Source organism: Gekko japonicus, unplaced genomic scaffold (assembly GCF_001447785.1).
Source record: "Gekko japonicus isolate JY-2015 unplaced genomic scaffold, Gekko_japonicus_V1.1 scaffold856, whole genome shotgun sequence".
Classification (NCBI taxonomy): domain Eukaryota; kingdom Metazoa; phylum Chordata; class Lepidosauria; order Squamata; family Gekkonidae; genus Gekko; species Gekko japonicus.
In genome coordinates, this window is record NW_015175998.1 from 159,395 (window position 1) to 184,873 (window position 25,479).

Consider the following 25,479-nt stretch of genomic DNA (forward strand, 5'->3'; position numbering starts at 1 on the left):
GAGATTGGATTTATATCCCGCCCTTCACTTGGAGTCTCAGAGCGGCTTACAAATGCCTTTCCCTTCCCCTCCCCACAACAGACACCCTGTGAGGTAGGTGGGGCTGAGAGAACTCTGACACAAACTGCTCTTTTTCAAGGACAGCTGTGCCAGAGCTTGTGACTGACCCAAGGTCACATCAGCAGGTGCAAGTGAAGGAGTGGGGAATCAAACCCGGTTCTCCCAGATTAGAGTCCGCGCACTTAACCACTACACCAGAAGCCAAGGGCAACTGAAGTCTGCCACCAGCTCAAGCGGGAACAGCAGCGTTTTTGTGACATACAAAACCTTGCAGCAGGAGAACTTACAAGGCGCTGCAGGCCCTTTGGCCCTTCTGCAGAAAACCAAGCAGGACACAAAGCTCTAGAGACCGGGACTGCCGGTCCCCTTCCCCAAGAGAGATGTGCAGACATAACTGTGTAGGTTTTAAAAAACAGGTTGGTTTCTCCTACACCAGGCTTCAAGCGAGGCAGAAACCATTTTCAGTTGACTCAGAAATTGCCAGTTTCTGAAATAAATTAGAGGTACAGAAATGTCTTGCTCAGTCCACAGCTTTGAAAGAAACCTCCCCACCCCTAAGCATATTGTTTACTGGGTTAGCAACATTCAAGTCATGACCAGAGAAGGAAGGTTGAACTGGCAGAATTCAAGATGGCAGAAGGAGAAGAAGAGGAGGAGGAGGAGGAGGAGGAGGAGGAGGATGGATTTATACCCCTGCCCTTCACTTGGAGTCTCAGAGCGGCTTACAAACTTTCTTTCCCTTCCCCTCCCCACAACAGATACCCTGTGAGGCAGGTGGGGCTGAGAGAGTGTTTTCCAGAACTGTCCTTGAGAGAACAGCACTGACGGAACTATGGCTTGCCCAAGGTCATCCAGCAGGTGCAAGTGGAGAAGTGGGGAATCAAACCTGGTTCTCCCAGATTAGAGACCGTGCACTTAACCACTACACCAAACTGTAAGAGATCAGAAGGCCGGGATGTGAAGGGGGTGGGAATGGCCAACCACACAAGTCATAGCTGGGAGAGACAAACACTTGGGAGGAGATCTGGATTTGGAGGCAGGGAGAGGCCCTGAACAGGCTGTGCGGTGTAGTGGTTGGGGCGTTGGAACTGAGAGATCCAGGTTCAAATCCTCACTCTGCCTTGGAAGCTCACTGGGTGACCTGGGGCCAGTCACACTCTCCCAGCCTCACCTCCCTCAGCAGGACGCTGTGAGGATAAAAAGGAGGAGAGGAGAAGGAGGTAGTAAGCCCACTGCGGGTCCCCTTGGGGGAGAAAAGGTAAAGGTTTCCCTCGCTCGAAAGCCAGTCGAATCCGACTCCAGGGGGCGGTGCTCATCTCCGTTTCCAAGCCGAAGAGCCAGCGCTGTCTGAAGACGTTTCCGTGGTCATGTGGCCGGCATGACTAGACGCCGAGGCGCACGGAACGCTGTTACCTTCCCACCAAAGTGGTGGTACCTATTTATCTACTTGCAATTTCTTGCTTTCGAACTGCTAGGTTGGCAAGAGCTGGGGCCAGAGACAGGAGCTCACTCCATCATGCAGCACTCGGGTCTCGAACTGCCGGACTACTGACCTTCCGGTCTGCAGCTAAGCATCTTAACCACTAACAGAGCATAAATAAATAAACAAACTATAAAATAAAGCTTTAAAAGAGTGGAGCATGATGGTGGGGGGATAAGAGATAAGAGGGTTTTAAGAGCCAATTTGGTGTAGTAGTTAAGTGTGCGGACTCTAATCTGGGAGAACCGGGTTTGATTCCCCACTCCTCCACTTGCACCTGCTGGATGACCTTGGGCAAGCCGTAGTTCTGTCAGAGCTGTACTTGAAAAAGAGCAGTTTCTGTCAAGAGCTCTCTCGGCCCCACCCACCTCACAGGGTGCCTGTTGTGGGGAGGGGGAGGGAAAAGGAGTTTGTGAGCCGCTCTGAGACTCCTTTGGGTAGTGAAGGGCGGGGTATAAATCCAATCTCTTCTTCTTCTTCTTCTCATTAAGTTTAAATATATCATGACTGGCTCAGAACCTCTAGAAGTCAGGGGGCCAGAACTCCTAACTCAGTCATATTGCACCTTTGAGTGCCTAACAGGGCCACAAGGGTAACTCCACCAGTGTCACCCAGAGCACTGATGGGGGTGGGGGAAGTAGCCAGGGGCCCAGGCTCAAGTCCTGCCCCAAGCACCCCCCCTCCTCTGCATCTTCAGCAACAGCACCGCCTCCGCCCCCCACTATGACCCCCCATGCCATCTCAGGGGAAGAGCCTGTGGAGTCACACAGCCCCTGGTTTTCCACCATGAAGGCCACCTCCTAGTGAAGTTTTTGTCAGGAAGCAAATGCTGCCCAACCCCACACATGGCTTGCAATTAGACACCCGCCCACCGGCACTTCTTAATCTCTACATGCAGGTCACCTTCACGGCCATTCTGCAAAGTCACATCCATTATTAATAAGTAAACACCCTCCCCCGCCGCCTCCCCCCCCCCTTTTAATGAAAAATAAACCCTTTGTATTTACAGCGACTCAGAAGGCAACAGGGAGCTGCTCTTAGAAAAAGGTCGCTGCAGGAAGCAGCCCGACTGGCAACTCCAATCTACTCTGCTGCAACTAGGAGAGGGGGGGGGGCTCATTTGCCAAGACCCTCCCGCAGGAAGCTCTAATCCACAAAGACGCCTGGCTAACAAGAGCCTTAGCATGCCGAGAATGTTAACTGCTTTGGAAGTCTTTGAACTACACAGTGCCTGGAAGGCAAAGAAGCAGAGTCTGAACTGAGAGCAGGTAACGGCGAAACTGGATTCGGAACTAGCTGGCAAGACTGGTTTGCTGCCCGACTGGGTGCCGGACGTCTTGTAAGACTGGCAGGCTCCCCTCTTCTGAGCCTCAAGGGAGGAATCCATCACAAGGGGAGAGAGAGAGAGAGAAAGAGAGAGAGAATAGAGGAGTTTTTGCTTAAGGATCCGAACTAAGTGTGAGTTGATTGCTGGGAGTCTCCTGGGAGCAGGTGTGGAGAGGCAGCAGACACATTGTCTAAATAAATACATTGTTCATGCTCCTAGCAGCATCACCTCCACACCATTGTTTTAAGATTCATGCATGCCCAAGGCAATGCAAAGCTGCCAATGCCCCCTTCTAAGCTGTGGAATCTTGTGAGCAAAAATTCTGCTTTGTGAATGAGTGGCACTAAAGTTGTGAGCGAGCGATTTGGCTGCTGCATAAATGAGTTTGCTCTGGAGCCGTCCTTCCTGAGCGAAGACAAAACTGTGTGAGCCGGAGGCTAAAGAACTGTGAGCTAGCTCACACTAACTCAGCTTAGGGGGAACACTGGCCACAAAGTGCCTTGCTGGGCTGTTGTAAGAATAAAGTGGAGGAAAGGGAACTTTGTGTGTCACCCTGCCTGGACTGGAGGAAGGGATGGAGAAAAACAAGAGAGAGAGAGAGAGAGAGAGAGAGAGAGAGAGAGAACACATGCGTGGATGCTTTTTGGACAATTGAGTTCCCACACACCCAAGGCCCTCGCTGCAGAGGGGACTTAAAGCAATTCTTGCTGCGCACAGTGTCTACGGCAAATGGTAGACCTACGTTGGGCAGGAAGGCTGTTTGCATTCCACATGCCACTCTTCTGTTTTATCAGCTCTCAAAGGCGAGAGAGAGAGGCGACGGGGACAGCCCCCTTCTTCCCCAAGTCCCTATCACACTCTGCAGCCATCCAAGAGCGCAGTTCTGAACACCTACATCTGTGCAACACGTTCACCTAGCAAAGGCAATTACCCAGGGAACCAAGCAGAAACATTTAAGGGAATCTGTCGCTTCCTCCACAGCAGGCATCGTTCCTGCTGCAAAGAGAACCGAGTTCTTTGTTCTCCAGCTTTCAAAATATGCCTTTTTAAAATTAGTAGCACGGGTGGAGGACAACACAGACAGCCACCCATCATTCCTTGCTCCTTCTCTGTTGCCGCCTCGGCTTGAGCTGATCATGGCAAAGCCTTGCGTGCATGCAAACGAGATGTGCCCACAGCCAAGCCTTTCCCGCACCTGTTGATCAGAGACACAAGGGCAGCAAACAGCTCCTCGTAGAGTCCTGCGGCCATCCCCTCCACGCACTCCACACCAGTCATCTTGGGACCTAGAGAGAGAGGAGGAGGAGGAGGAGGAGGAGGAGGAGGACACAGGTGACTTCGCTTTCTCTCTCAGCCTTCAGCCCCCTCCTGCCACCTCCCTTTTGCCATCAAAGCAGATTCACCCGACGTATTTCTTTGGGATATTTCTATGCCGTCTCTCTGGAGACCTGCTTGAGGTGGCTTACAATTAGACACAGGCTATTAAAAACAAGCCCCTGGACACCAGCAACATAAAACCTTCTGGAAAACAGAAGCAGACTGTTAAAAAGTTGGCAAGACAAACCCCTGATGGAAAGCCGGGGTAAATACATGATAGTAATACAAGGAAGTAAATTAGATACCAGGCAAGCCTACAGGGGGCGGGCATTCCAAGGGGGGAGGGGCCACAGCAGAAACTGCCCTGTGTCTAGTTGCCACCTGCCTCACCTGTGAAGATGGGGGCCCCAAAGGGTAGGGCTTGAACACAGATCTGGAGGCCTGGATAATAAAGACCATCTCCTCCTAAGGTATCCAGACCACCAGTTTGTTGGAAGAGAAGGACTCGGCGCTGTTCTTTTGCCTCAGCCTCCGGAGGGGGGCGGGTTTACAAGAGAGTCAGAGAGACCGGCCAACCATGGGGAATCCTTCCTGTTTACTCTTCTGCCTCTGTCCCTTTGATGCGCAGACTGATACATTCCTAGGGAGCAATGTCCTCTCTTCTGACTTCACACATCCTCTCACTCACACAAAGAAGGAGCCCGTTTACTCTCCATCTCTGAACAGCGGATGCAGGGGCACTCCTCCCTGCATCCATACCCATCCTAGGTCGTTAGAATAGATCCTAGCTCTGTCTCTCACCGGTACTGTCTAGAATGGAGTTCCATATGATAAAGAGCTCTTATTAGTTTTGAAGCTGGCTACTGGCTCCGTGTCACATCGTCAGTCTGCCAGCACACTCAGCACCGAAGCTTTGCTGCGTGGAAAGCCTGGCGCTCTCTGCTACATTGACAGAGATTCCTGGCTGTACAAAACCAGATAATCCAACACAGTTAAGACCTACAGAGGTGAGGCATGTGGTGACCAGAGACAGGGCATTTTAACCATAGAGTTTGGGGTAAAACCTAGAGTGTTGCACCAACATGACAATGTCACTTCTGGTTTCCTGCAGGAAATGACATTGCAGATTGGCATGATGAGAGACGGGCCTCACCATTTCACATCCACCATCCTGTCAAGCAGTAGAGGGGAATGGGGATCAGGCTGCATCCAAGTCCCTACAGCTGAAAACCACTCTCCCCCCGCCCCATCCTGTGGGCCAAAATACATGAAGAAGAAGAGGTTGGATTTATACCCTGCCCTTCACTACCCAAAGGAGTCTCAGAGCGGCTTACAAACTCCTTTCCCTTCACCTCCCCGCAACAGACACCCTGTGAGGGAGGTGGGGCTGAGAGAGCTCTTCACAGAAACTGCTCTTTTTCAAGGACAGCTCTTGTCAGAGCTACGGCTTGCCCAAGGTCATCCAGCAGGTGCAAGTGGAGGAGTGGGGAATCAAACCCGGTTCTCCCAGATTAGAGTCCGCGCACTTAACCACGACACCAAACTGGCACTTAACCACTACACCAAACTGCAGGAGGAGGAGGAGGAGGAGATTGGGTTTATACCCCATGGTCCTTCACTACCCAAGGGAGTCTCAGAGCGGCTTACAAACTCCTTTCCCTTCCCTTCCCCACAACAGACACCCTGGGAGGTAGGTGGGGCTGAGAGAGCTCTGACAGAAACTGTTCTTTTTCAAGGACAGCTCTGAGAGAACTATGGCTTGCCCAAGGTCATCCAGCAGGTGCAAGTGGGGAATCAAACCCGGCTTTCCCAGATTAGAGTCCGTGCACTTAACCACCACACCAGACTGGCTCTCCATCTTCCCAATGGAGGGAAGTCAGCAGTGAGCTCCCACAAAGATCATTATTGGGGCCGGTACCCTCTGAGTTATTCATCCGTGACCTGGAACTGGGGGTGAGTCGTGCCATGGCCAAGTCTGCAGATGACACCAAATTATCCAGGACGGTGAAAACCAAGGCTGGCCATGAAGAGCTCCAAGAGGACCTCCACGAAGTGGGTGACTGGGTGACCACGTGGCAGATGAAGTTCAATGCTGGCAAGTGCCAGGTGAGGCACGGTGGGAGAAAAAAATCCCCACTTCAAGTACAGACTGATGGGGTCGGAACTTGCTGAGTCTGAGAGGGGAAAAGATCTCGGGGCTGTCGTGGGTAGCTCGATAAAAGTGTCGGCCCCGTGTGCTGCAGTGGTGAAACGGGATCGTTAAGAAAGGGACTGAGACTAAAGCTGCCAATATTATAGATTTGTAGAGATCTGTGGTGCGGCCTCATTTGGAAAACTGTGTACAGTTCTGGTCACCCGGTCTCCAAAAGGACATCGTAGAGCTGGAAAAAGTGCAGAGGAGGAGGACCAAGGGTTTGGAGCCCCTTCCCTAGAAGGAAAGGCCAAAGGAGAAAGAGACGACTCGGGGGCGAGGGGACATAATAGAGGATTATAAAATTAGGCATGGGGTGGAGAGAGCTGACAAAGATAAACTGTCCTCCCTTTCCCCAAATACTAGAACTCGAGGCCATCCAGTAAAGCTGATGGGCAGTGGGTTCAGGACAGAAAGAAGGAAACACTGCTTTACATAGAGAGTGACTGAAATGTGGGATTTGCTGCCACAGTATGTATTGATGGCTCCAGGAATGAACAGCCTTAAAAGGGGATTAGAGAGATTCATGGAGGAGAGGTCTATCAGTGGCTCCTAGCCATGCGGACTGAGGGGAACCTCCACATTCAGAGGCAGTCAACCTCAGTCAACCTCTGAATCCCAGAAGAAGAAGACGAGAAGAAGAGATTGGATTTATACCCCACCCTTCACTCTGCGTCTCAGAGCAGTTTACAAACTCCTTCCCCTTCCCCTCCCCACAACTGAAAGAGCTCTTACAGAAACTGCTCTTTTTCAAGGACAGCTCTGAGAGAACTACGGCTTGCCCAAGGTCATCCAGCAGGTGCAAGTGGAGGAGTGGGGAATCAAACCCGGTTCTCCCAGATTAGAGTCCGCGCCCTTAACCACGACACCAAACTGGCTTTCAGGGGATGGTCTCTGGCAACCTCAGGGGATGTTGTTGGCCTTCCAGAGGACCTGGCTGGTCACTGTGTGAGATAGAATGCTGGACCAGAGGGACCCTCCCTGGTCTGACCCAGCAGGGCTCTTCTTATGTTAATAATGAAATACATGTGGCAGCCATGTGAAATGTGAAATTTGCTTTCCACTTAAGACTGCCGCTGAGGGGGTGCCTGCCTCCACCACCGGTCCTTGAAGCAGCGGCTGCCTCCTCCTGCCTTAACCCGATTCGAGGGTGGGGAGAGGAGATAAAAGGAGCACCTGGAAATGCTGGCGGGGGGGGGGGGAGGTGTGTGGAGGTAGATCGGGCAGCTCTTCAAGCATTTTACAAGCCTGTATCAACCCTGGAACCTGAGCCAGTTGCTAGGAAACCAACCTTCAGCTGGTACCTTTCAGAGATGGCTTTCTGGGCTCTTTCATGGCAGATTGCGGCCGTGAACATTGGATGTATCACAGTGCGTAAAAATAAGGAGCAGAGCGGAAAAATTAAGCGGGGGGGGTCAGGGGGGAGAAAGAACAGCAAAAGAGCTGGCAGGGAACAGCCGGGCTGGCTCCGACTCTCAGCAGGCAATCGGGGTCCTTCGCTGCCTGCCCGCCCGCCTTCAGAGTCCTTGGAACCAGCCCCGCTCCCCCACCCGGGGCATTTGCAATTCAAAGAGCCACTTGCCGAAGTGAAGCCGGCTTGGGCACTTTGCCTCCCTGCCTGGTTTCTGGAAAGGGCTGCAAAGGAAAGGGGATTTTAAAGCAGCCTCCCCCTCCCTTTGTGTTTAAGCATGAAACAAAACACGAAATGCTACAAACACACCTCTGATTGCTCTGATTGTTGGAAGAGAAAGGAGAGAGATTTGGCCTCCCGTCGCCTGTGAGGAGGCAGGGCGCCTGCTGCGGCTCAGGAGATGGAAGGTAGAGGCTTCAGAACAGAAAGCTGGGCGGCGGCTGCAGGGGGGGGGGGACAGCCTCCTCCCCATGAAAGATTTGGGCATCTTCCCACATTCATTCCTCCGCCCTCCTTCTCCCCCCACAAGCCGCAACAGAAAGGAGGAGGACTGAAACAAAAGGGAGCCATGGGCAGAGAGCAAGAAGAATCGGGGCACCGGGTGCTGCCTGGCAAAGCGCACACTCAGCATGCAGAGAGAGTGTCAGGCTGGTTGGGGGAAGGTGGAGGAGATCCAGCGGCAGAGGCAGAGAGGCCCACCCCCGCCCCCGACAGCTCTCACTCCGAATTCTGGGGTAGAGTGACCAGTGAGAGAGGGGAGAAGGAACACACCGGCCAAGGACCTATGGGAAGGGTGTTATTTTCGGGGCCGGGCCCTGCCATGGTCTCTTGTAATGTCACTCGGGGTGCTGAGCACTGGCCTACGTTCATACAGATATTTCAGGATTTGAACCCAGAGCCACGCGCAGAAGTGCAGGGGGTGGGTGGGGCAACAGCAGGTCCTAGCCGTTGGCAGGCTGTGTGAAGCCTCTGGGTTGGCTTGATCGGGTGGCTCTCTGTCCCAGGACTGCCAGCATCCAGGGGGCACCCTACCAGTGTTCACTGTGCAAATTAGCTTCTTCTTTTGTTTCTTTATTTTACGTCATGCAGTGCTGCTGCTGCTGCTTCCAACAATTGCCATGTGACTACAGATTTCCCGGGCAAACCATCTTGTTTCCCTCAGTGCTTCATCAGGTCTCTTTATACTTGGAGCCAGGGGTCATTTCCTGCAGGAGCACACAGGAGCGGAGCTCCGGCAGTAAAGAGCCCAGGGGGCGGGCACGTGCAACAAGCCCCGCCCCCTGCTCCCAGCAGCCCTCCGTCAGAGCAAGAAGCCGCCGGGTAAGTTGCAGAGCCCCCCCCCCCCCAACCCCCCAGTCCAAAACAGTCCAGTGGCACCTTTAAGACCAAGTTTTATTCAGGTAGAAGCTCCCTAATGAAGTGACCTGTAACCTTTGTATTGGTCAACTAACAACTTCTTTGTAGAAATGCTTTGATCTAGCATTCATGTATTCACAAGTTTATGGCCCTTTGTGTGAACCAGAGAGGTAGTTCTCTTCTAGAAGCCAAGACAGATAGAAAGATGTAGCTGTTAGCATATAGTACTGAGAGTAACTGCAAGTATGTAACCTTTTATTTTATTTTTCTTTTACTAAGTGTGGCTCTTGTGTTTGCAATACAACCGTCGACCTTGAATCAAGAATCCCGACACTCTCCCTCCTCCGTGAGGACAGATCTGCACGTTCCCCCCCCCCCCAATAGCTAGCAATCCAAAACAGTCCAGTGGAGCCTGAGCGGTGGGTGTGGCCTTCTGACACACTTCCAGTGAGTGCAGGGGGCGTGGCATATGCAAATGAGTTATGCAAATGAGTTATGCAAATGAGCTCCTGCACCTCTTTTTCTACGAAATGACCCCTGCTTGGAGCCCATGCTCTACGTCTCCTACTCAGAATTAATCTTGTATTTTCTCGGCACCTGAGAGCCAGCATGACGTGAAATAAACTGGGGGGGAGAAGAAATTTGCGGACTGTAATTGGACTAGAATCGTTTTTGCACAGCAGACACTGGTAGGGGGCCACCTTGGGTTAGTCACTGTGGTCTGTGTGTGGCTTGAACATCCAGGTGGTGGCTGAAGATCTCCCGGAATCTCAACTGATCGACTGATCTCCAGACCGCAGAGATCACTCCCCCTGAGGGAGGGGAATGGCAGCTTTGGAAGGTGGACTCTGTGGACTTATACCCTGCTGAAGCCCCACCCCTCCCCAGACCCCACCCCTCCGATCTCCAGGAATTCCCCTCCCCAGACCTGGCAGCCCTGTCAGCAGAGCAGAGCCTCCCACCCGCTCCTCCAGCGGAAGCCTTCGTTCCCCTTCCAGACCCAAGAACAGGCCTTGGGCCCTCGGAGCCGGAGAATGGGAGCAGCAGGCGTCAGGATTCCAGCCGGCCTCCCCCCGCTCAAGCCTTCCTGGCAATGTAGGCAGTGCTCCCCCCCCCCAGGGCAATGCTGCAGCTGGCCCTTGCAGCCTGGGAGGGAAAGCAGGCCACGGGCCACGTGCAGAAGGGGGGCGCCCAGCTGTCCCTCAGCCTGGGTGGGCTTAAGCAGGGATGGGGGGGGGGTAGAGAGACGGCTCAGACCAGCTCCACTCGCAGGCAAATCCCACCCAAAGAGAGAAGGCGGCGCAATACCCTCGGGTTGGTCCTCATCCTGGCCGAGTGATCCCCGAGATCCAGCCGTCACTTGCTCAATAATCCGCTTGAGGTGGTGCTTGAAAACAGAGGCCGTGAGCTCCTCGAACTCGCATCCCAGCACTTCTGCTGCATTGTTGGCCCACTCGAACCTCATGAACTGCTTCCTGCCGACTGAACAGAGAGGAGGAGAAAGAAGCTCTGAAGAAAACTGACTGGGCTGCCCTCAGCCTGGCACACGTCAGCCGGCTTACTCCCCACCGATCAGGACGACAACGACAACGGGAGTCCGGAGACACCCAGGCCCTCTGGATGAACCCGCTAGAACCGCTGCTTTGTTCCGTTCACGCCCCCCAAGTCATTCCACTGATTCCGTACCTGGAAATTAAAAGAGATTTAAGCTTTGCACAGGCGGTGAATGAGATTTCTATGGATGTTTCCCATAGGAAAGCATCATCTCAAGATTTTTGCATGTTACCGGATCAATTTTTAAACAGGGTTTCTTTTAAACTGTGGTGTTTGCAGTACTCCAAGACTGGAGCCTATTCAGTCAGCCCCAAAGCTGGCAACCACCGTGGTGTAGTTAGTCCAGTCACCAGTACTTAGCAGAGTGCTTAAATAAAGCAACAAACGCAGGAGCGTCACTTTACCAGGTTACTCAGCTTACAAAGCTACACAGAGCCACACTGCAAGTTTAGAAGAGACATAGGTAAAGGTAAAGGTTCCCTTGCTCGAAAGCCAGTTGAGTCCGACTCTAGGGTTGCGTAGCTCATCTCCATTTCAAAGCCGAAGAGCCAGCGCTGTCTGAAGACGTTCCCTTGGTCATGTGGCCGCCATGACTAAACACCAAGGTGCACGGAACGCTGTTACCTTCCCACTGAAGTGGTACCTATTTATCTACTTGCAATTTCTTGCTTTCGAACTGCTAGGTTGGCAGGAGCTGGAACCAGAGACGGGAGCTCACTCCGTCATGCGGCACACTCGGGTCTCGAACTGCTGAACTACCGACCTTCCACAGCCTGCAGTTCAGCGTCTTAACCACTTGAGCCACCACAGCTCCTAAGAAGAGAGCTACTTCTCTCTTTATTTGAGAAGTACACTTTGGATAGGAAAGAGCAGAGACTGACAGAGTACTAACTTACTGGCTAAAGGATGGAGGCGGATGGCGAGAGGCCCATCTGCCTCGTGGTGCCATGAGAGGGCAGCCTGTCCCTCTCTTGGGGCGTGCAGGGAGAGAGCAAGTCTTCATTCAGAGTGAAAGGAAAGTAGGAAATGGGGCAGCTGATCCCTGGGAACACAATCGGCATTTGAAAGAGCCCAGTGGTAGAGAGGAGACACAGGAAGGAGCTATCTAGCCTCTCTTGCCACTCTGGAACTTCCAACAGGCCAGCGGCAGGATTTGTGCTCAGCCGACCCACTGGCAGTTTTAAAGGCTACTAGCAAAAAAGACCCAGAGCCCCCACCCAGGGGCGCTCCTGAGCTTGAGGAGGCAGAGGCACCAGGCTGCCGAACAGCACTTGTTGTTCAGTCCCACAGTCAAGTCCGACTCTCCGTGACCCCATGGACCAGATCACGCCAGGCCCTCCTGTCTTCCGCCGTCCTCCGAAGCCCGCTCGATTTCATGTCCATTGCATCCATGACACTGTCCAACCATCTCATCCTTTGCCGTCCCCGTCTTCTTTGACCTTCAATCAGCACTGGGGAGCAGCAAAAACGGGGGGGGGGCCAGCGGCTGGGTGAGGGGGCAGGCAGGAGCCGTTCCTCAAGTCCCTGCAGGGTCTCCCTTGTTCTGTAAAAGCCGCTCCCGGCAGCTGCAGAGAACCAGCATTGGGTCCCCGGAAGCCAGATCCACCCCTTTAGAAACTCCTATGTCTCGTTTGGCCCTCAGTATGCAGTACAGTTCTAAGCTTGGGAGGGTGAGACAATCGGGCCTGGGGCCGCCCGACCTGCAGCCACCTTTCGACGGCAGGAAGGGGGAAAGAAAGCGGCTCCCAGTGAATGGCTGCCCAGGTGAAAGGCAACAGAGCTAATTAGCCGCCACTTGATGGGAGCCATTCATAAAAGAGACGGAGAGCAGAAACAAACTGATTGCTGCAATTAGATTTCATTTCACCTCTGAGCAGCGCCTTCGATTTCACGCTGCAGGAGTCATATTTTTATATGCCAAAATGCAGCAAATCTATCGCTGGCAGTTTTAAAGGGCATCAGCACAAAATATCCTGCCTGTGCCTCTGGCTCTCTCTCCACTTAGGAGGACCGGCAGGGCCCACGGAGAGGGGACCGAAGAAGAGCCCTGTGGGATCGAACCCACGTGCCATTGAGTCCGGCATCCCATTTCACACAGAGGCCAACCAGCTGGGGGACTGGCAAAGAGGTAGATGCCTTCCCCTGCCGCCGCCTCTTGGCCCTGGGACCCAGAGGTCCCAGGGGTCTGCCTTCGACAGACGTGTCCTCCGTGGATCTCACTCACTGTGCTTGTAGCCCAAGGCGGCAATCTCTCTATATACCTGATGCTGCCACAAAGCCTACCACAAGCCACGGCAAGCTGGGCCACATAATAGATGGAGATTTGTGGGCTGCTGTGTTGGCACAAAGCAAAACCCCAGAAATAAAAGCCACGTAGTCTCATTCACTAAGATTAGCCAAAATGACACAAAAGCACGCACAAGCTTCCCAGAGAATCGCGAGAACACAATCACTTGCACACTGTTTGGTGTCACTGTGGCTCATCTTAATAAAGGATAATATCTGGGTTGGGATTTGGGCTCTTGCTTTGAGCCAGTATAGCCATCTGCAGCCTCTTAGGCAGGCAGGCAGAGAAAGAAGTCTGTCAAGTAGAGTAAAGAGACCTGGGAAGCAGTGTTCCCTCTAAGCTGAGTTAGTGCGAGCTGGCTCACAGTTTTTTTAGCCTCCGGCTCACACATTTTTGTCTTAGCTCAGGAAGGATGGGGCTCCAGTGCAGACTGATTTATGCAGTATAGCCAAATCTCTCGCTCACAACTTTAATGCTTGTAGCTCACAAAGGAGAATTTTTGCTCACGTGACTCCACAGCTTAGAGGGAGCATTGCTGGAAAGATATTGTGCTTATGGGGTCCCCCCCGGTACACACGCTTCATAAAACCGCCCAGTTTTGCTTCCCTTGACTCTTTACTTACAGCATCATCTAACATTTGCCTCTAGATCTGTTCATCTAAGGAGCAGCATGTTTTCCCTTGCCTGTTCCCTTTTTACGGTCCCTTCCGTGGTAGGCAGATATTTGATCAACTCCCAGTGTTTATATTTTTAACATGTCTTTTAGCATGCCTTTCTTCTTCTTCCTGGGAGGCAGAAGGTGCCACCTGATACCAGCTCCACCCAGCACCACTTAATCCATTCAAACCCACCGACCTGGCATTTGACGCACAATGCAGGTAAGACGCAGGGCCTGAAACAGCATTGTTCCCCCACCCTTCATTAACACCCAGCCTGGTGACTGCCTGCTTTGGGAGAACACAAAAGCTGTGTTCTTTCAAGACTCCCTTTTCCAAGAACTGTCGTTTCAGCTTCACATTTTGAAAAAGGCTCAGTGGGGGCAAACTGCAGAAGGAGCACGCTCGCCAGCAAAGAAGCTGCTGAGGCCACGAACAGGCTGGCAGAGACCAGCCTCCTCGACCCCCTGTCCAAGCTATGGGGGAAGAGGTCCGGGTGTGTGTGTGTGTCTCCCCTTGAACCTGGGGCCAGATGGAAGGAAACAGCACGCCCCCTGGGCTGCTCTAGACCACAGTGATGATGGTGTATTCGGAACACAGTGGGTCCCAATGGCCTATCCACACACACAGGGAGAGCACCCCCCCCACTCTTCCTACCACACATCACACACACACACACACACACACACAGACACCCTTTCCCCAAAAGACCCCTCTTCCCCCAGCTCCTAGCAGGAGGTCCCATCCATTTCCCCTTCCTCAATCTCTGCCTCCGGCTCACTAAATCTACCCCTGTGACTCTTCGTTTTACAAATTTTTGGATTCTCTGCCCTAATCTCTTGCCTAATCTCTCCTTGGGAAGGCCTTGAGCACATTCATCTCCCTCTCTCTCTCCCCCTCCCCTCTCCTAGCCATCCTTTCCCATCTGGCGTTTGCTCTTTTCAATCAACTTCCAGCTCTCCCTGCTTGGAGCAAAATATGAATGAGATCTCTTCTCGGCACTGCTTTTTTATTTTATTTTTTTTCCAGGAAAAACTATCTTGCTTATTGTTAATAAGACCGACCTAAATGTATGCCTGAAACCGCTGGCATTCGGAGGCTGCATGCCTGTCCGGACGCCTGATCTCCCTGTCTAGCCGCATCTCTCCCAAAAGCCGAGGCGCTGCGTGAGAAGGCAAATCCGCTCTCCTGCTCACGTCTGGCTGACGCTTTGTCATAAACACAGGCGGGGCCGCCGTGTGGGTCTGAGGTGGCAGAATAACGTTTGAGTCCAGCGGCACCATTAAGGCCAACGGAGTTTTATTTGAGGTAGAAGCTTCCACATATGTGTGCAATTCTTCAGATACAGGATATCTGGCCAGCAATCTTCAATTTGGACATATTTCTTTCCTTCACTGTGTTCTCCCCCAGAATTAAACCCAAACAAATGGTAACCATATAAACTAAGCTTGTTATTCCTGTTTGGTCCTTTGAACGGTTAAACATCTTCATTATGCTGTATGCTAAATTACTGCTCTGCCTTTCCCAAAATGTATTTGTTGTTGTTCAGTCGCACAGTCGAGTCCGACTCTCCGCGGCCCCATGGACCAGATCACGCCAGGCCCTCCTGTCTTCTGCTGTCCTCTGAAGTTTGCTCAATTTCATGTTCGTTGCATCTATGACACTGTCTAACCATCTCATCCTTTGCCGTCCCCGTCTTCTTTGACCTTCAATCTTTCCCAGCATCAGGGTCTTCTCCAGTGAGTGCTCCCTTCTCATTTGGTAGCCAAAGTATTTGAGCTTCAGTTTCATTATCTGGCCTTCCAGGGAACAGTCAGGGTTGATTTCTTTTAGGACTGACTGATTCGATCTCCTCGCAGTCCAAGGGACTCTTGAGAATCTTCTCCAGCGCCATAGTTCAAAAAGAATCTATTCTTCGGCGCTCGGCCTTATAGTCCAACTCTCGCAGCCATACATGACTACTGGGAATACCATTGCTTTGACCATGCGGACTTTTGTTGGCAGGGTGATGTCTCTACTTTTTATCATGCTGTTTAGGTTCGCCATTGCTTTCCTCCCAAGGAGCAGGCGTCTTTTAATTTCATGGCTGCTGTCACAGTCTGCAGTGATCTGGGATCCCAGGAACGTGAAGTCTGTCACTACTTCCATGACTTCCCCTTCTATTTGCCAAGGAGTGATGGGGCTACATGTATGGATTGTATCTGAAGAAGTGTGCCTGCACAAGGAAGCTTCTACCCAGAACTAAACTCTGTTGGTCTTAAAGGTGCCTGACTGGACGCCAGCTTTGTTCTGTCTGTCACAAACACGTCAGGACACGGACTAGATGGGACCCTGACTGGCAGGGTGAGGAAACCGCTCGCCTGGAGAGTGGAGCCGGGGAAAACACTAGGAAAATTCTACAGGGAAGAGGAGCCAAGTCAACAGGCAGGACCCTGTGACTCACACAAGGCCCCGCTCTTTGTCTTCCAGGCAGCCAAGCCCAGTCCTCCAGGAAGAGGGTTTCCTGGGGCACAAACCCAGCGCCTCCATCACTCATGGAAGGAAAAGGGGTTGGGCAACTCCAGGACCACCTTGCTCGGCAGGGGTGCCAGGGAACCCGGCTCTCTGACCTCGCCTGGCCCTTAGCAGCGCAGGGCCTTCCACCCACTTGCCCCCGCCCAACCCCCATCGGTCCAGCCTCCCCAACCCCCAGGCTGGGCTCTTTGGGAACTGGTCTTGGAGTCTAGCTTGCCCTGCTCTTGCAAAGGGGGAGGCCGGAGGTCTGTTCCTCTCATTCCATAGAAATGCTCTGAAAGGGGGAAGGATCTGGCCGCCTTCCCCTGCCCGAGCGGCATCTCTCTTCTCTCTTGTCCCTTCCAGCCTCTTTGGAACCAGCAGCTAGGAAAATGAGGCCCGTTTTGGCTCCGAGCCCAGGCCCCATTTTGAAAAACTAGACCCCGCTCTTCACCATTCATTAAGAGAAAGGTCACTGCACCTCTGAGGCCGGGGAGAAAAGCCGTTTCAGGGCATCTCTGGCTGAGCGGGAGGGAGGGAAGGAGGGAGCCAGCCGAGAGGAGGCAAGCGCTGCTCTCAGGAAATTGGGTAATTAAGGCCTGCTGGATGCTGCCAGGTGCCCTAATTTCAGCACTGACTGACACCCCAATTACCGCACTCTGCTAGACGCCGTCCCCAACCTCTGGGAAACCTTGCACTTTAGGACGGCAATCTCTCCTGCACTGGTCCGTTTGCAAAACACAAGACTGCAAGGGCTCCTTGGTGTGGATCACAGAATATGCCTTGGGGCCTTGGAGGAGGAGGAGGAGAAGAAGACGAAGAGGAGGAGGAGGAGATTGGATTTATACCCCTTGCCCTTCACTACCGAAAGGAGTCTCAGAGTGGCTTACAATCTCCTTTCCCTTCCCCTCCCCACAACAGACACCCTGTGAGGTGGGTGGGGCCGAGAGAGCTCTTGACAGAATCTGCTCTTTTTCAAGGACAGCTCTTGTCAGAACTACGGCTTGCCCAAGGTCATCCAGTCGGGTGCAAGTGGAGGAGGAGTGGGGAAATCAAACCCAGTTCTCCCAGATTAGAGTCCGCCCACTTAACCACGACACCAAACCCCTTTCCAGACCCCGTGGCCTGCTCCCAAGTCCCAGCCCTGCGGTGCTTCACCTCTGTCGCTTGGTCTCCCTGCCCTACCCCTCCCACTCTCAAAACATTGAGGGTGAACTCTTTGGGGCAGGGCTCTGTCTGCCTTGCTCACTAAGGGTCAGACTAGCTGGGGGGCGCGAAGATCCTGGCCTGCGGTTCTTGCCAGTGGAATCCACTCCTCTCCTCACAGAGAGTCAGTAGTGCTGAAAGCTTCAAACAGGCAGGCTATCGCATGATAACTGCAGCAGTCAGGAGGACGAACATCCTCGCAATCCACTTACGCCCTGTGCACACAAAACCGGTACTGCACGCCTGAAAAGAACACCATCTGGAAAGGTCAGCTGCACACCCCTCTCCTTTCAGGGAGAAATCCTAAGCAAACAGGATGAGATCCGATAAAGACCACTGAGCCTTCCTAAAGGCCATGGCTCTTGCAAAACGCTCGCGGTCACAGCGCAAAAGAACCTCTTCAAGAGCCAGCAAACACTGAAAGAACAGGATGCCTGCATTGGGCAAACACACACATTCTCCGAGGGAGAGCCCTTTCCAATTTTTCAAATAATTAATAACTGATTAATGGGAGAGATTACCATAAGCTATGCTGGGACACGCTGTGGAGACATTAATGAATGCCCCCCAGCCAATTCTGTGGCACACCTCGCATCTAAGCCCTCTGAAACCAAAGTGCGTAAATCAGCGGCAGCTGTCATTCGAAGAAGCTACAGCACATCTTCAAAATAATTCATGAGGGACAGCAGAGTCTATCTCTCTGCCCCTTTTAATAAAGCCTTCGGAAACATGATCTCCACTGAAAATTCTCTGGGATAGAGCTCAGGCACAGAACCACAAGAACAAAACCAACATGAAGTCTGTGTCCAGTGGGCACCTTTAAGACCAACAAAGTTTTACTCAAGGTGTGAGCTTTTGTGTGCAGGCACTGCATCCGTACCTGAAGAGGTGTGCTTCGCACACAAAAGCTGATACCCAGAATTAAACTTTGCTTTGTTTTGAAGGTGCCACTGGACTCAAACTTTGTTCTGCTGCTTCAGCCCAATAGGGATGCCCACCTGGATCTAAAACCCAAATAGCTGTTGTGAGCTACCCAGGGGGGGTCCTCCGAGGGGGAACGGGGCCCTGCCGCGGGGCGCTGACTCTTCCCGGTCCCATTCTTCCTAGAATGCCATCCACACCCAGAACAAAATACAGTAGGATGCTTCTCCAAGTGTGGCCCCGGAGATGGACAGTGGCTTCCTTTTCTGTCCTGTAGCAGTACCTTGATGACACCATTACTTTTCCTGTGGATCACGCACGTTTTCCTGCAGTTGTGAGCTCCTCCTAGGTTCAGCTGTGGGTCTCTGCTCACAGAAGGGGCAGTCCCACTGTCTCTTCCGACCACCAGGTTCCGTGGGGCTTCCAGCACCCCCAAAAAGAGCCTGGCCAAACCAGCCATAGGCGAGAGAGACCTTGTTGCCTTGGAGAGGGGGGACACGTCAAAAAGGGCCAGGGGGAAATGCTCCCACCCTCCACCTTTGAGGAGCACAAGGGTGGGGCTGGTGCAGTGTTCCCTCTAAGCTGAGTTAGTGTGCGCTAGCTCACAGTTTTTAAGCCTCCAGTTCACACATTTTTGTCTTGGCTCAGGAAGGGATGGCTCCAGATAAAACTAATTTATGCAGCAGCCCAATCGCTCGCTCACAACTTGAATGCCAGGAGCTCACCAAGTAGAGTTTTCGCTCACAAGACTGCACAGCTTAGAGGGAGCATTGTTGGGGCCCATTTGTGTCGGGCAAAACTTGAATGCTCCACCCAATATTTGCCTCCTTGCCAGAGGGACCCTGCAGTGATGCATTTATTGCTCCTAAAAGAGCAGGCAAAGAGGGAGCAGAGCCCCAACTCAGGAGCCAGGGCAGATGGAATTGGACTGATGGTTTCCTTTCTAGAACACTTCAACGCAACAGCAGCCCACCTGGAGAGCGGAGGCACAGGCAGTTTCTTCTGGTCTCCTCTGCAGCAGCTGGTGGAACCAGTCCCTTACTCTGCCCTACAAAACAGCCAGCGAGCCACAAAATGCCTGCACCGCCCACCCTACCTTTGCACGCTCCCGCAACTCCCAGGTGGTAAATGGCAGCCAGGACTCGCCAAATGGCTTTCTGCTCCTCCACCACGATTCCCAGGGTCTCCATGGCAGCTTGGAGCTGAGAAAACGCAGCCGATGCCTTCTGCTTCTCTTCACCCTGCAAGGAGAAATAGCAACAGAGGGAAGAAGGGGGGTGTGTGTCAGGTTTTTGGCAGGGTAGTTTCAGATGAAGAAGAAGAAGAAGAAGAAGAAGAAGAAGAAGAAGAAGAAGAAGAAGAAGAAGAAGAAGAAGAAGAAGAAGAAGAAGAAGAAGAGGAGGAGGAGGAGGAGGAGGAGGAGATTGGGTCTATACCCCGCCCTTCACTACCCAAGGGAGTCTCAGAGGGGCTCACACACCTCCTAAAAAAAACTCCCCACAACAGACACCCTCCTGTGAGGTCGGTGGGGCTGAGAGAGCTCTGACAGGAACTGCTCTTTTTTTTCAAGAATCAAACACCAAATGAAGGAGAATTCGGAAGACCTTGAGCACAAAGCAAAGCAAGAGACTGGGGCGCTTTGGGAAAGCCAGTTTGGTGTCGTGGTTAAGTGCGCGGACTCTAAACTGGGAGAACCGGGTTTGATTCCCCACTCCTCCACTTGCACCTGCTGGGTGACCTTGGGCAAGCCATAGTTCTGGCACAGCTGTCCTTGAAAAAGAGCAGTTTCTGTCAGAGCTCTCTCAGGCCCACCTACCTCACAGGGTGTCTGTTGTGGGGAGGGGAAGGGGAAGGAGTTTGTAAGCCGCTCTGAGACACTACTCCTTGGGTAGTGAAGGGTGGGGGATAAATCCAATCTCCTCTTCTTCTTCTTCTTCTTCTTCTTCTTCTTCTTCTTCTTCTTCTTCTTCTTCTTCTTCTTCCCGTGAAAGAATCCAGCAAAGACTGCAAGACGTTGAACAGCAGAGCTGAACACACGCGGCTGCCTCCGACTGAGTCAGACCCCCTTTGGTCTGTTCAGGTCAATCTTACCTACTCTGACTGGCAGTCGCTCTCCAGAATCTCAGGCAGAGAAAGGTCTTCCACCACGTCGCCTCCTGCCTGACCCTCATTTGCCCGGAAATGCTGCTGCAGGGGACTGAACCTCACCCTTCCTGCATGCAGGCCAGGGCCCACGGCCCCACCCTGCAGTGACCACTGTCCCACAAGCACAGGCAAAAGCCAGGTGTGAGGAGCAGCCAGGACTCTCAGTGCCTCTGGGGCAGAAGGAATCAAGTAGCCCTGGCAAGCCGAATGGACAGGCCAAAACCTGATCACCTCGCCTGCCACACAGGGGACTGAAGCCACCAGAGCGAGGAAGAGTGAGTGCCGGCCAGTGCCGAGAGTGCCACTGGACTGCAGCTTGGAGGGACCGAGTTCAAATTCCCCCATCTGCCATAAGGCTCACTGGGTCAGCCAAATTCTCAACCAAGCCAATTTCAAAGAACTGGGTTGGGAAAGTCCCGGAGATTTGGAGGTGGAGCCCGGGGGAAGGTGGGGTGTGGGGAGGGCCTTAGCGGGGTGCAGTGCCATAGCGCCGACCCTCCGGAGCAGGCCTTTTCTCCAGGGGCGACTGACCTCTCTTGCCTGAAGGCCAGTGGTAATTCTGGGAGATCTCCAGGCCCCACCCGGAGGTTGGCAGCACCTACAGTGTTTTGTGATTGTCAGCCTCAGAAGGCCCCAGTGACCAGTGTTCCCTCTAAACTGAGTGAGTGTGAGCCAGCTCACAGTTTTTTAGCCTCCGGCTCACACATTTTTGTCCTAGCTCAAGAAGGACGGCTCCAGAGCAAACTAATTTATGCAGGAGCCCAATCGCTCGCTCACTACCTTAATGCCAGTAGCTCACAAAGTAGAATTTTTGCTCACAAGACCCCACAGCTTAGAGGGAGCATTGCCGGTGACTGTGCTCCATTTCCGTCTCCAGCTGGGCCGGCTCCCTCCAGACCAAAAAAGCCCACCCCCCACCCCCACCCCTCTTAGTACTCTCTCAGGGCCTTCCGACAAGAGAGGCCCCCGGCTGCCCCCCACCCAATTCCCTCGAGGAGCTCTGGCTGAGTCAGCGGGCAGGGCAAGGGAAGGCCGCCTCGGCCGGCACACACGGCGGCACGGCCAACGCCTCTCTTTCTGCTCTCTCTTTCCCACTAACAAAGTGAGGGGGCTCCCTCGAAAGCTAAGGGGAGCCCCACTTGTGAGAACAACCTTTAATTGGATTTCAAATCTCTGGCATCTGCAAGAGCAGCACTTTGATGGCACCGTGCTCCAATATCTACATGTCTGTACTCCGGATTCGTGCCACACTTTTTTAAAAAAATTATTTTTATTAAGTTTTTCTCAAAGTAAGTAATAGTCAGTAGTGTTAAACTTACAGAACAGCATAAACAGCATAAATAGTTTGCAAAGCATTATAGTACTAGTGGTTTTACTTTGTTGTCAACAAGCTCAGTTTAGTACTGATAACCCTTGTGTTTAGGTAGATATAAAAGTGAGCTAATGCAAAGAAGTAATAGCGTGTGTCCCATTTAATTATATCATAACGATGTCAGAACTAGGCATTGCAGCATGGTCAAAGAGGTAAAGTTTAGTAGTCTAGTAATTTGAGTTTTGGGGTAGAGAGTCCGAAGCTGAGATATATTCCATAAGTGGAGTCCATTTCCCCGTAAAATTGGATGATTTAGGACAGATGTTTCTAAAACAAGGTGATCCCAAACTTTGTTTAGCCAGTTGGTACGTGTTGGAGCCTTGTCTGATTTCCATTTAGAGGCTATCGATGTTTTAGCAGCCACTATGAGGCTAGTGATCAAATTGTGACTGAACGTTGGTCTGGTTTTTGATTTCCAGATGCCTAAAAAGATTAGAGTTGGGTCGAATGGTACTTTGTAACCTGTGATTAGTTTTATTTGGTTTAGAACGTCTTGCCAAAAAGATCTGATGCTTCTACACTGCCACCAACAGTGGGCAAATGTTCCCACTTCTCCACATTTTTTTCCAACATTGAGGGGAATGAGAGGACGTTATTTTTGAAAGCTTCATGCCACAGTTATTTTGAATGGGAGCGGTCTAACCAGTGTTTACACAGGGCAGGAGAAAACTGCCACTGCAAGTCCCAGGAGTCGGAGAGGCCAATTCCACATTCGCCTGCAGCTGGGAGTGCAAATTAAGTGCCTGGATGAGGAAAGACACACCTGCTTCCCTGCGGGTAGCTGGGCGCATTGGGGCTGCTTCACGCATTATACAGTCTGTGTGGTGGACATCAGGCTGGTGGACCAAGACACCGGATCAGACACCAGGCGTTCCGTGCTGGCACCTTAATTCCCAGGTGTTTTTTGGGGGGGTTAGATAGAGGGGGGGGCTTGCTCCTTCCCCCTGTGCCGTTTTCCCAACCTGAAACAGCCCTGGGGAACCGCTGTCTGTCCCACTGGGAAAAATTAATGTAGCACACGGAACTTTCCCCAGCGGGCACACAGCAGCTCCTCAGAGTTGTTTCAGCTCAGGAAAATGGCACGAGGGAGGCTAGGCCCCTTCTCTCCACATGGGGGGGGGAGGCTCAGAGGCCTGGGAATGAAGAGCCCTGCAGGGAACTCCCAGAACCTTCCAGGTGGGGCCTGGACAGATGGAATCACAGCTCGTCTCCATCTTGCAATCAGTTTCCCTGGAGGAGAGGACTCCCTTGGAAGGCGGATTCCATAGCATTACACCTTGCTGCCGTCCCTCTCCTCCCCAAAACCCACCCTCCCTCGGCTCCACTCCCAAATCTCCAGGAACTCTGCAACCCAACGTTGGCACCCCTACCCAGAACACGTCTGCTGAAAGTCCACATGGAGGGGCGGCGTATATCGTAGGATGTAAGCGAGCCCCTTGCAGGTGAGCCCGTTTGATTATAACAGAGGGGGACTCGAGGAAGATCTTGCGGGCATCAGCAGAGGCCCACCTGGGCCGGCTGTGTTTTCCTCCTCTTCCTGCAGGTGTTTCACCCAGGAGGGGGCCAGAGACACAGGCCCTCGGGTAGGAGCCAAAAGGCCTGTGGCTCTTAGCCCAGGGCTTGCAACCTGATCCCTCGGGGGAAGGACCATGGCTCAGTGGCAGTGTTCCCTCTAAGCTGAGTTAGAGTGAGTTAGCTCGCAGTTTTTAGCCTCCGGCTCACACATTTCTGCCTTTGCTCAGGAAGGGATGGCTCCAGAGCATATTACAAGTTGAAAACACTCAGTGTATCTGGGGTTAAATGTTTGTTTGTGTTGCTCACAGGAAGTCACATGTTTCCCATGTAGCCAATGTTAGTTTAGATGCTGGAAGCCCGGGAAACTTCTCCTTGATCTAGGAGTTTGATTGGAACTAAGGTGTCAAAGTGTTTTAGCATTTTATGGCTCCTCTTCCTGTCTTTGTTTGCTGTTCTCAAGGAGAAGAAGAAGAGAAGCCATAACCATCTTCTAGTCTTGTCTTTTGTAGTGTAAGGATGTAGCCAATTTAGCTCTGTTGTTATTTTCATCCCAGTTACCCTTCCCTATGCTAGAATGTAGTAAAAACTTTCTATTTTAATCACACATGGACTCTGAGTCTGAATTATTTTACTCAGACTCTGCTGGGCTATATTATCTCTGCTAAATACGAATTTTCTTTTTTAAACCCAACAAAACTGATTGATGCAGCAGCCAAACCTCTCACTCACCACTTTGATGCCGCCAGCTCACAAAGTGGCATTTTTGCTCACAAGACTCCACAGCGTAGAGGGAGCATTGGTGCACAGAAGGTCCCAGGTCCAATTCCCGGCATCACCAGTGAAAGGATGCATCAGGGGGTGATGGGGAAGACCTTTCTCCGCCTGAGGCCCTGGAGAGCCACTCGGCCAGTCTGAGCGGACAAGACTGACTCTGAAGGACGCTGGGGGCCAAAGCACAAGGCGGCTTCGTGTGTTCAGGAGGGTCCAAGTGAGCCATGATGGTCAGATTAGCAGGCCCGGACCAGCCCAGATCTGGCTGTTTACTCTGTCTATTTGTTTCTGTAATTGGGGGGCGGGGGGCGGGGGGAAGCACCTTTATTTCATAAGCCCCTTTGTGTCCCTCCAGGGAGAAAAGCAGCCCCCAAATGCATCCATAATTAAACAAACAAACGTCGCAGCATGAAAAGGAACTGAGCTCAGGTTTAGCCATATCCCACAGAAGACAGTTTTCGCCCTACGGGATGCGGGTCTTTCACGCCTCTGGCCTACACGGCAGGGGGGGGGGACTTCTCAAGCAGAGCACAGCCACAATATAAATCCCTTCTTCTTGATCCACCCCCAACAACAACTCCGTTCCTTGATCCAGGCCAGTACTGCAGAGTGCCCCACGCTAACCACCAGCTATAGAGTTAACCTTGTTTGTGTTGGTCAACAGGAAGTCACATGTTTACTGTACCCAATCGAAAGCCAGTCGAATCTGACTCTAGGAGGCGGCGCTCGTCTCCGTTTCCAAGCCAAAGAGCCAGCGCTGTCCGAAGACATTTCCGTGGTCATGTGGCCGGCATGACTAAACGCCGAGGCGCACGGAATGCTGTTCCCTTCCTACCGCAGTGGTACCTATTTATCTACTTGCAATTTCTCGCTTTCAAACGGCTGGGTTGGCAGGAGCTGGGTAAGGTCGGTAGCTTGGCAGTTCGAGACCCGAGTGCCGCAGGACCCAATCTGTTACTAAGTGAGAAAAGCCCGGGAATCTTGTAGGAGGTCTTAGTAAAATGACCTGACCCTTTAGCCTTGTGACTGGAAATCAATGTATTGGCTGTTTAATAGATTGGGGTCTCCTTCCTCCTTTGGTTCTGGTTTGGAGAAGGAGACGCCATTCCTGTAGCAGTAAACACGTAGGAACCTAGTGTTTCTCATTTGGCATCCTGTTCACCTTCTTCCCAAGTTAGTTTCCAGTAAAGTTTTCTGTTTTCAAACATACACACGGTCTCAGACTCTCATTCATTGCTCCGCTGACTTAATCTCTGCTAAATGTACATTTTTCTAAGAGTACCAATCCAAAGTGTACTGCAGGACTTTAGAGAACTAGAAGGGGAATGGATCCAGCCCTGGTGCAGAGGAGGACCCTCTCCATTCATTCTGCTCCTGATTAAGCCTGTGCAGCCGCCCCCAATTCCACACTCCAGAG

The 25,479-nt window shown here is 52.3% G+C and overlaps 1 protein-coding gene across 1 annotated transcript in view; it reads right to left on the minus strand.

The window, feature by feature from the left end:
* The window catches only part of MYO18B (myosin XVIIIB), a 185,259-nt gene that overhangs the window by 133,890 nt on the left and 25,890 nt on the right, over positions 1–25,479 (minus strand). The window contains exons 13-15 of the mRNA XM_015426416.1: positions 19,356–19,500; positions 10,451–10,624; positions 4,063–4,153 (exon numbers count right to left, since the gene is read on the minus strand). Of these exons, the coding sequence (XP_015281902.1) occupies positions 4,063–4,153; positions 10,451–10,624; positions 19,356–19,500 (410 nt within the window). The remainder of the gene's footprint in view (positions 1–4,062; positions 4,154–10,450; positions 10,625–19,355; positions 19,501–25,479) is intronic.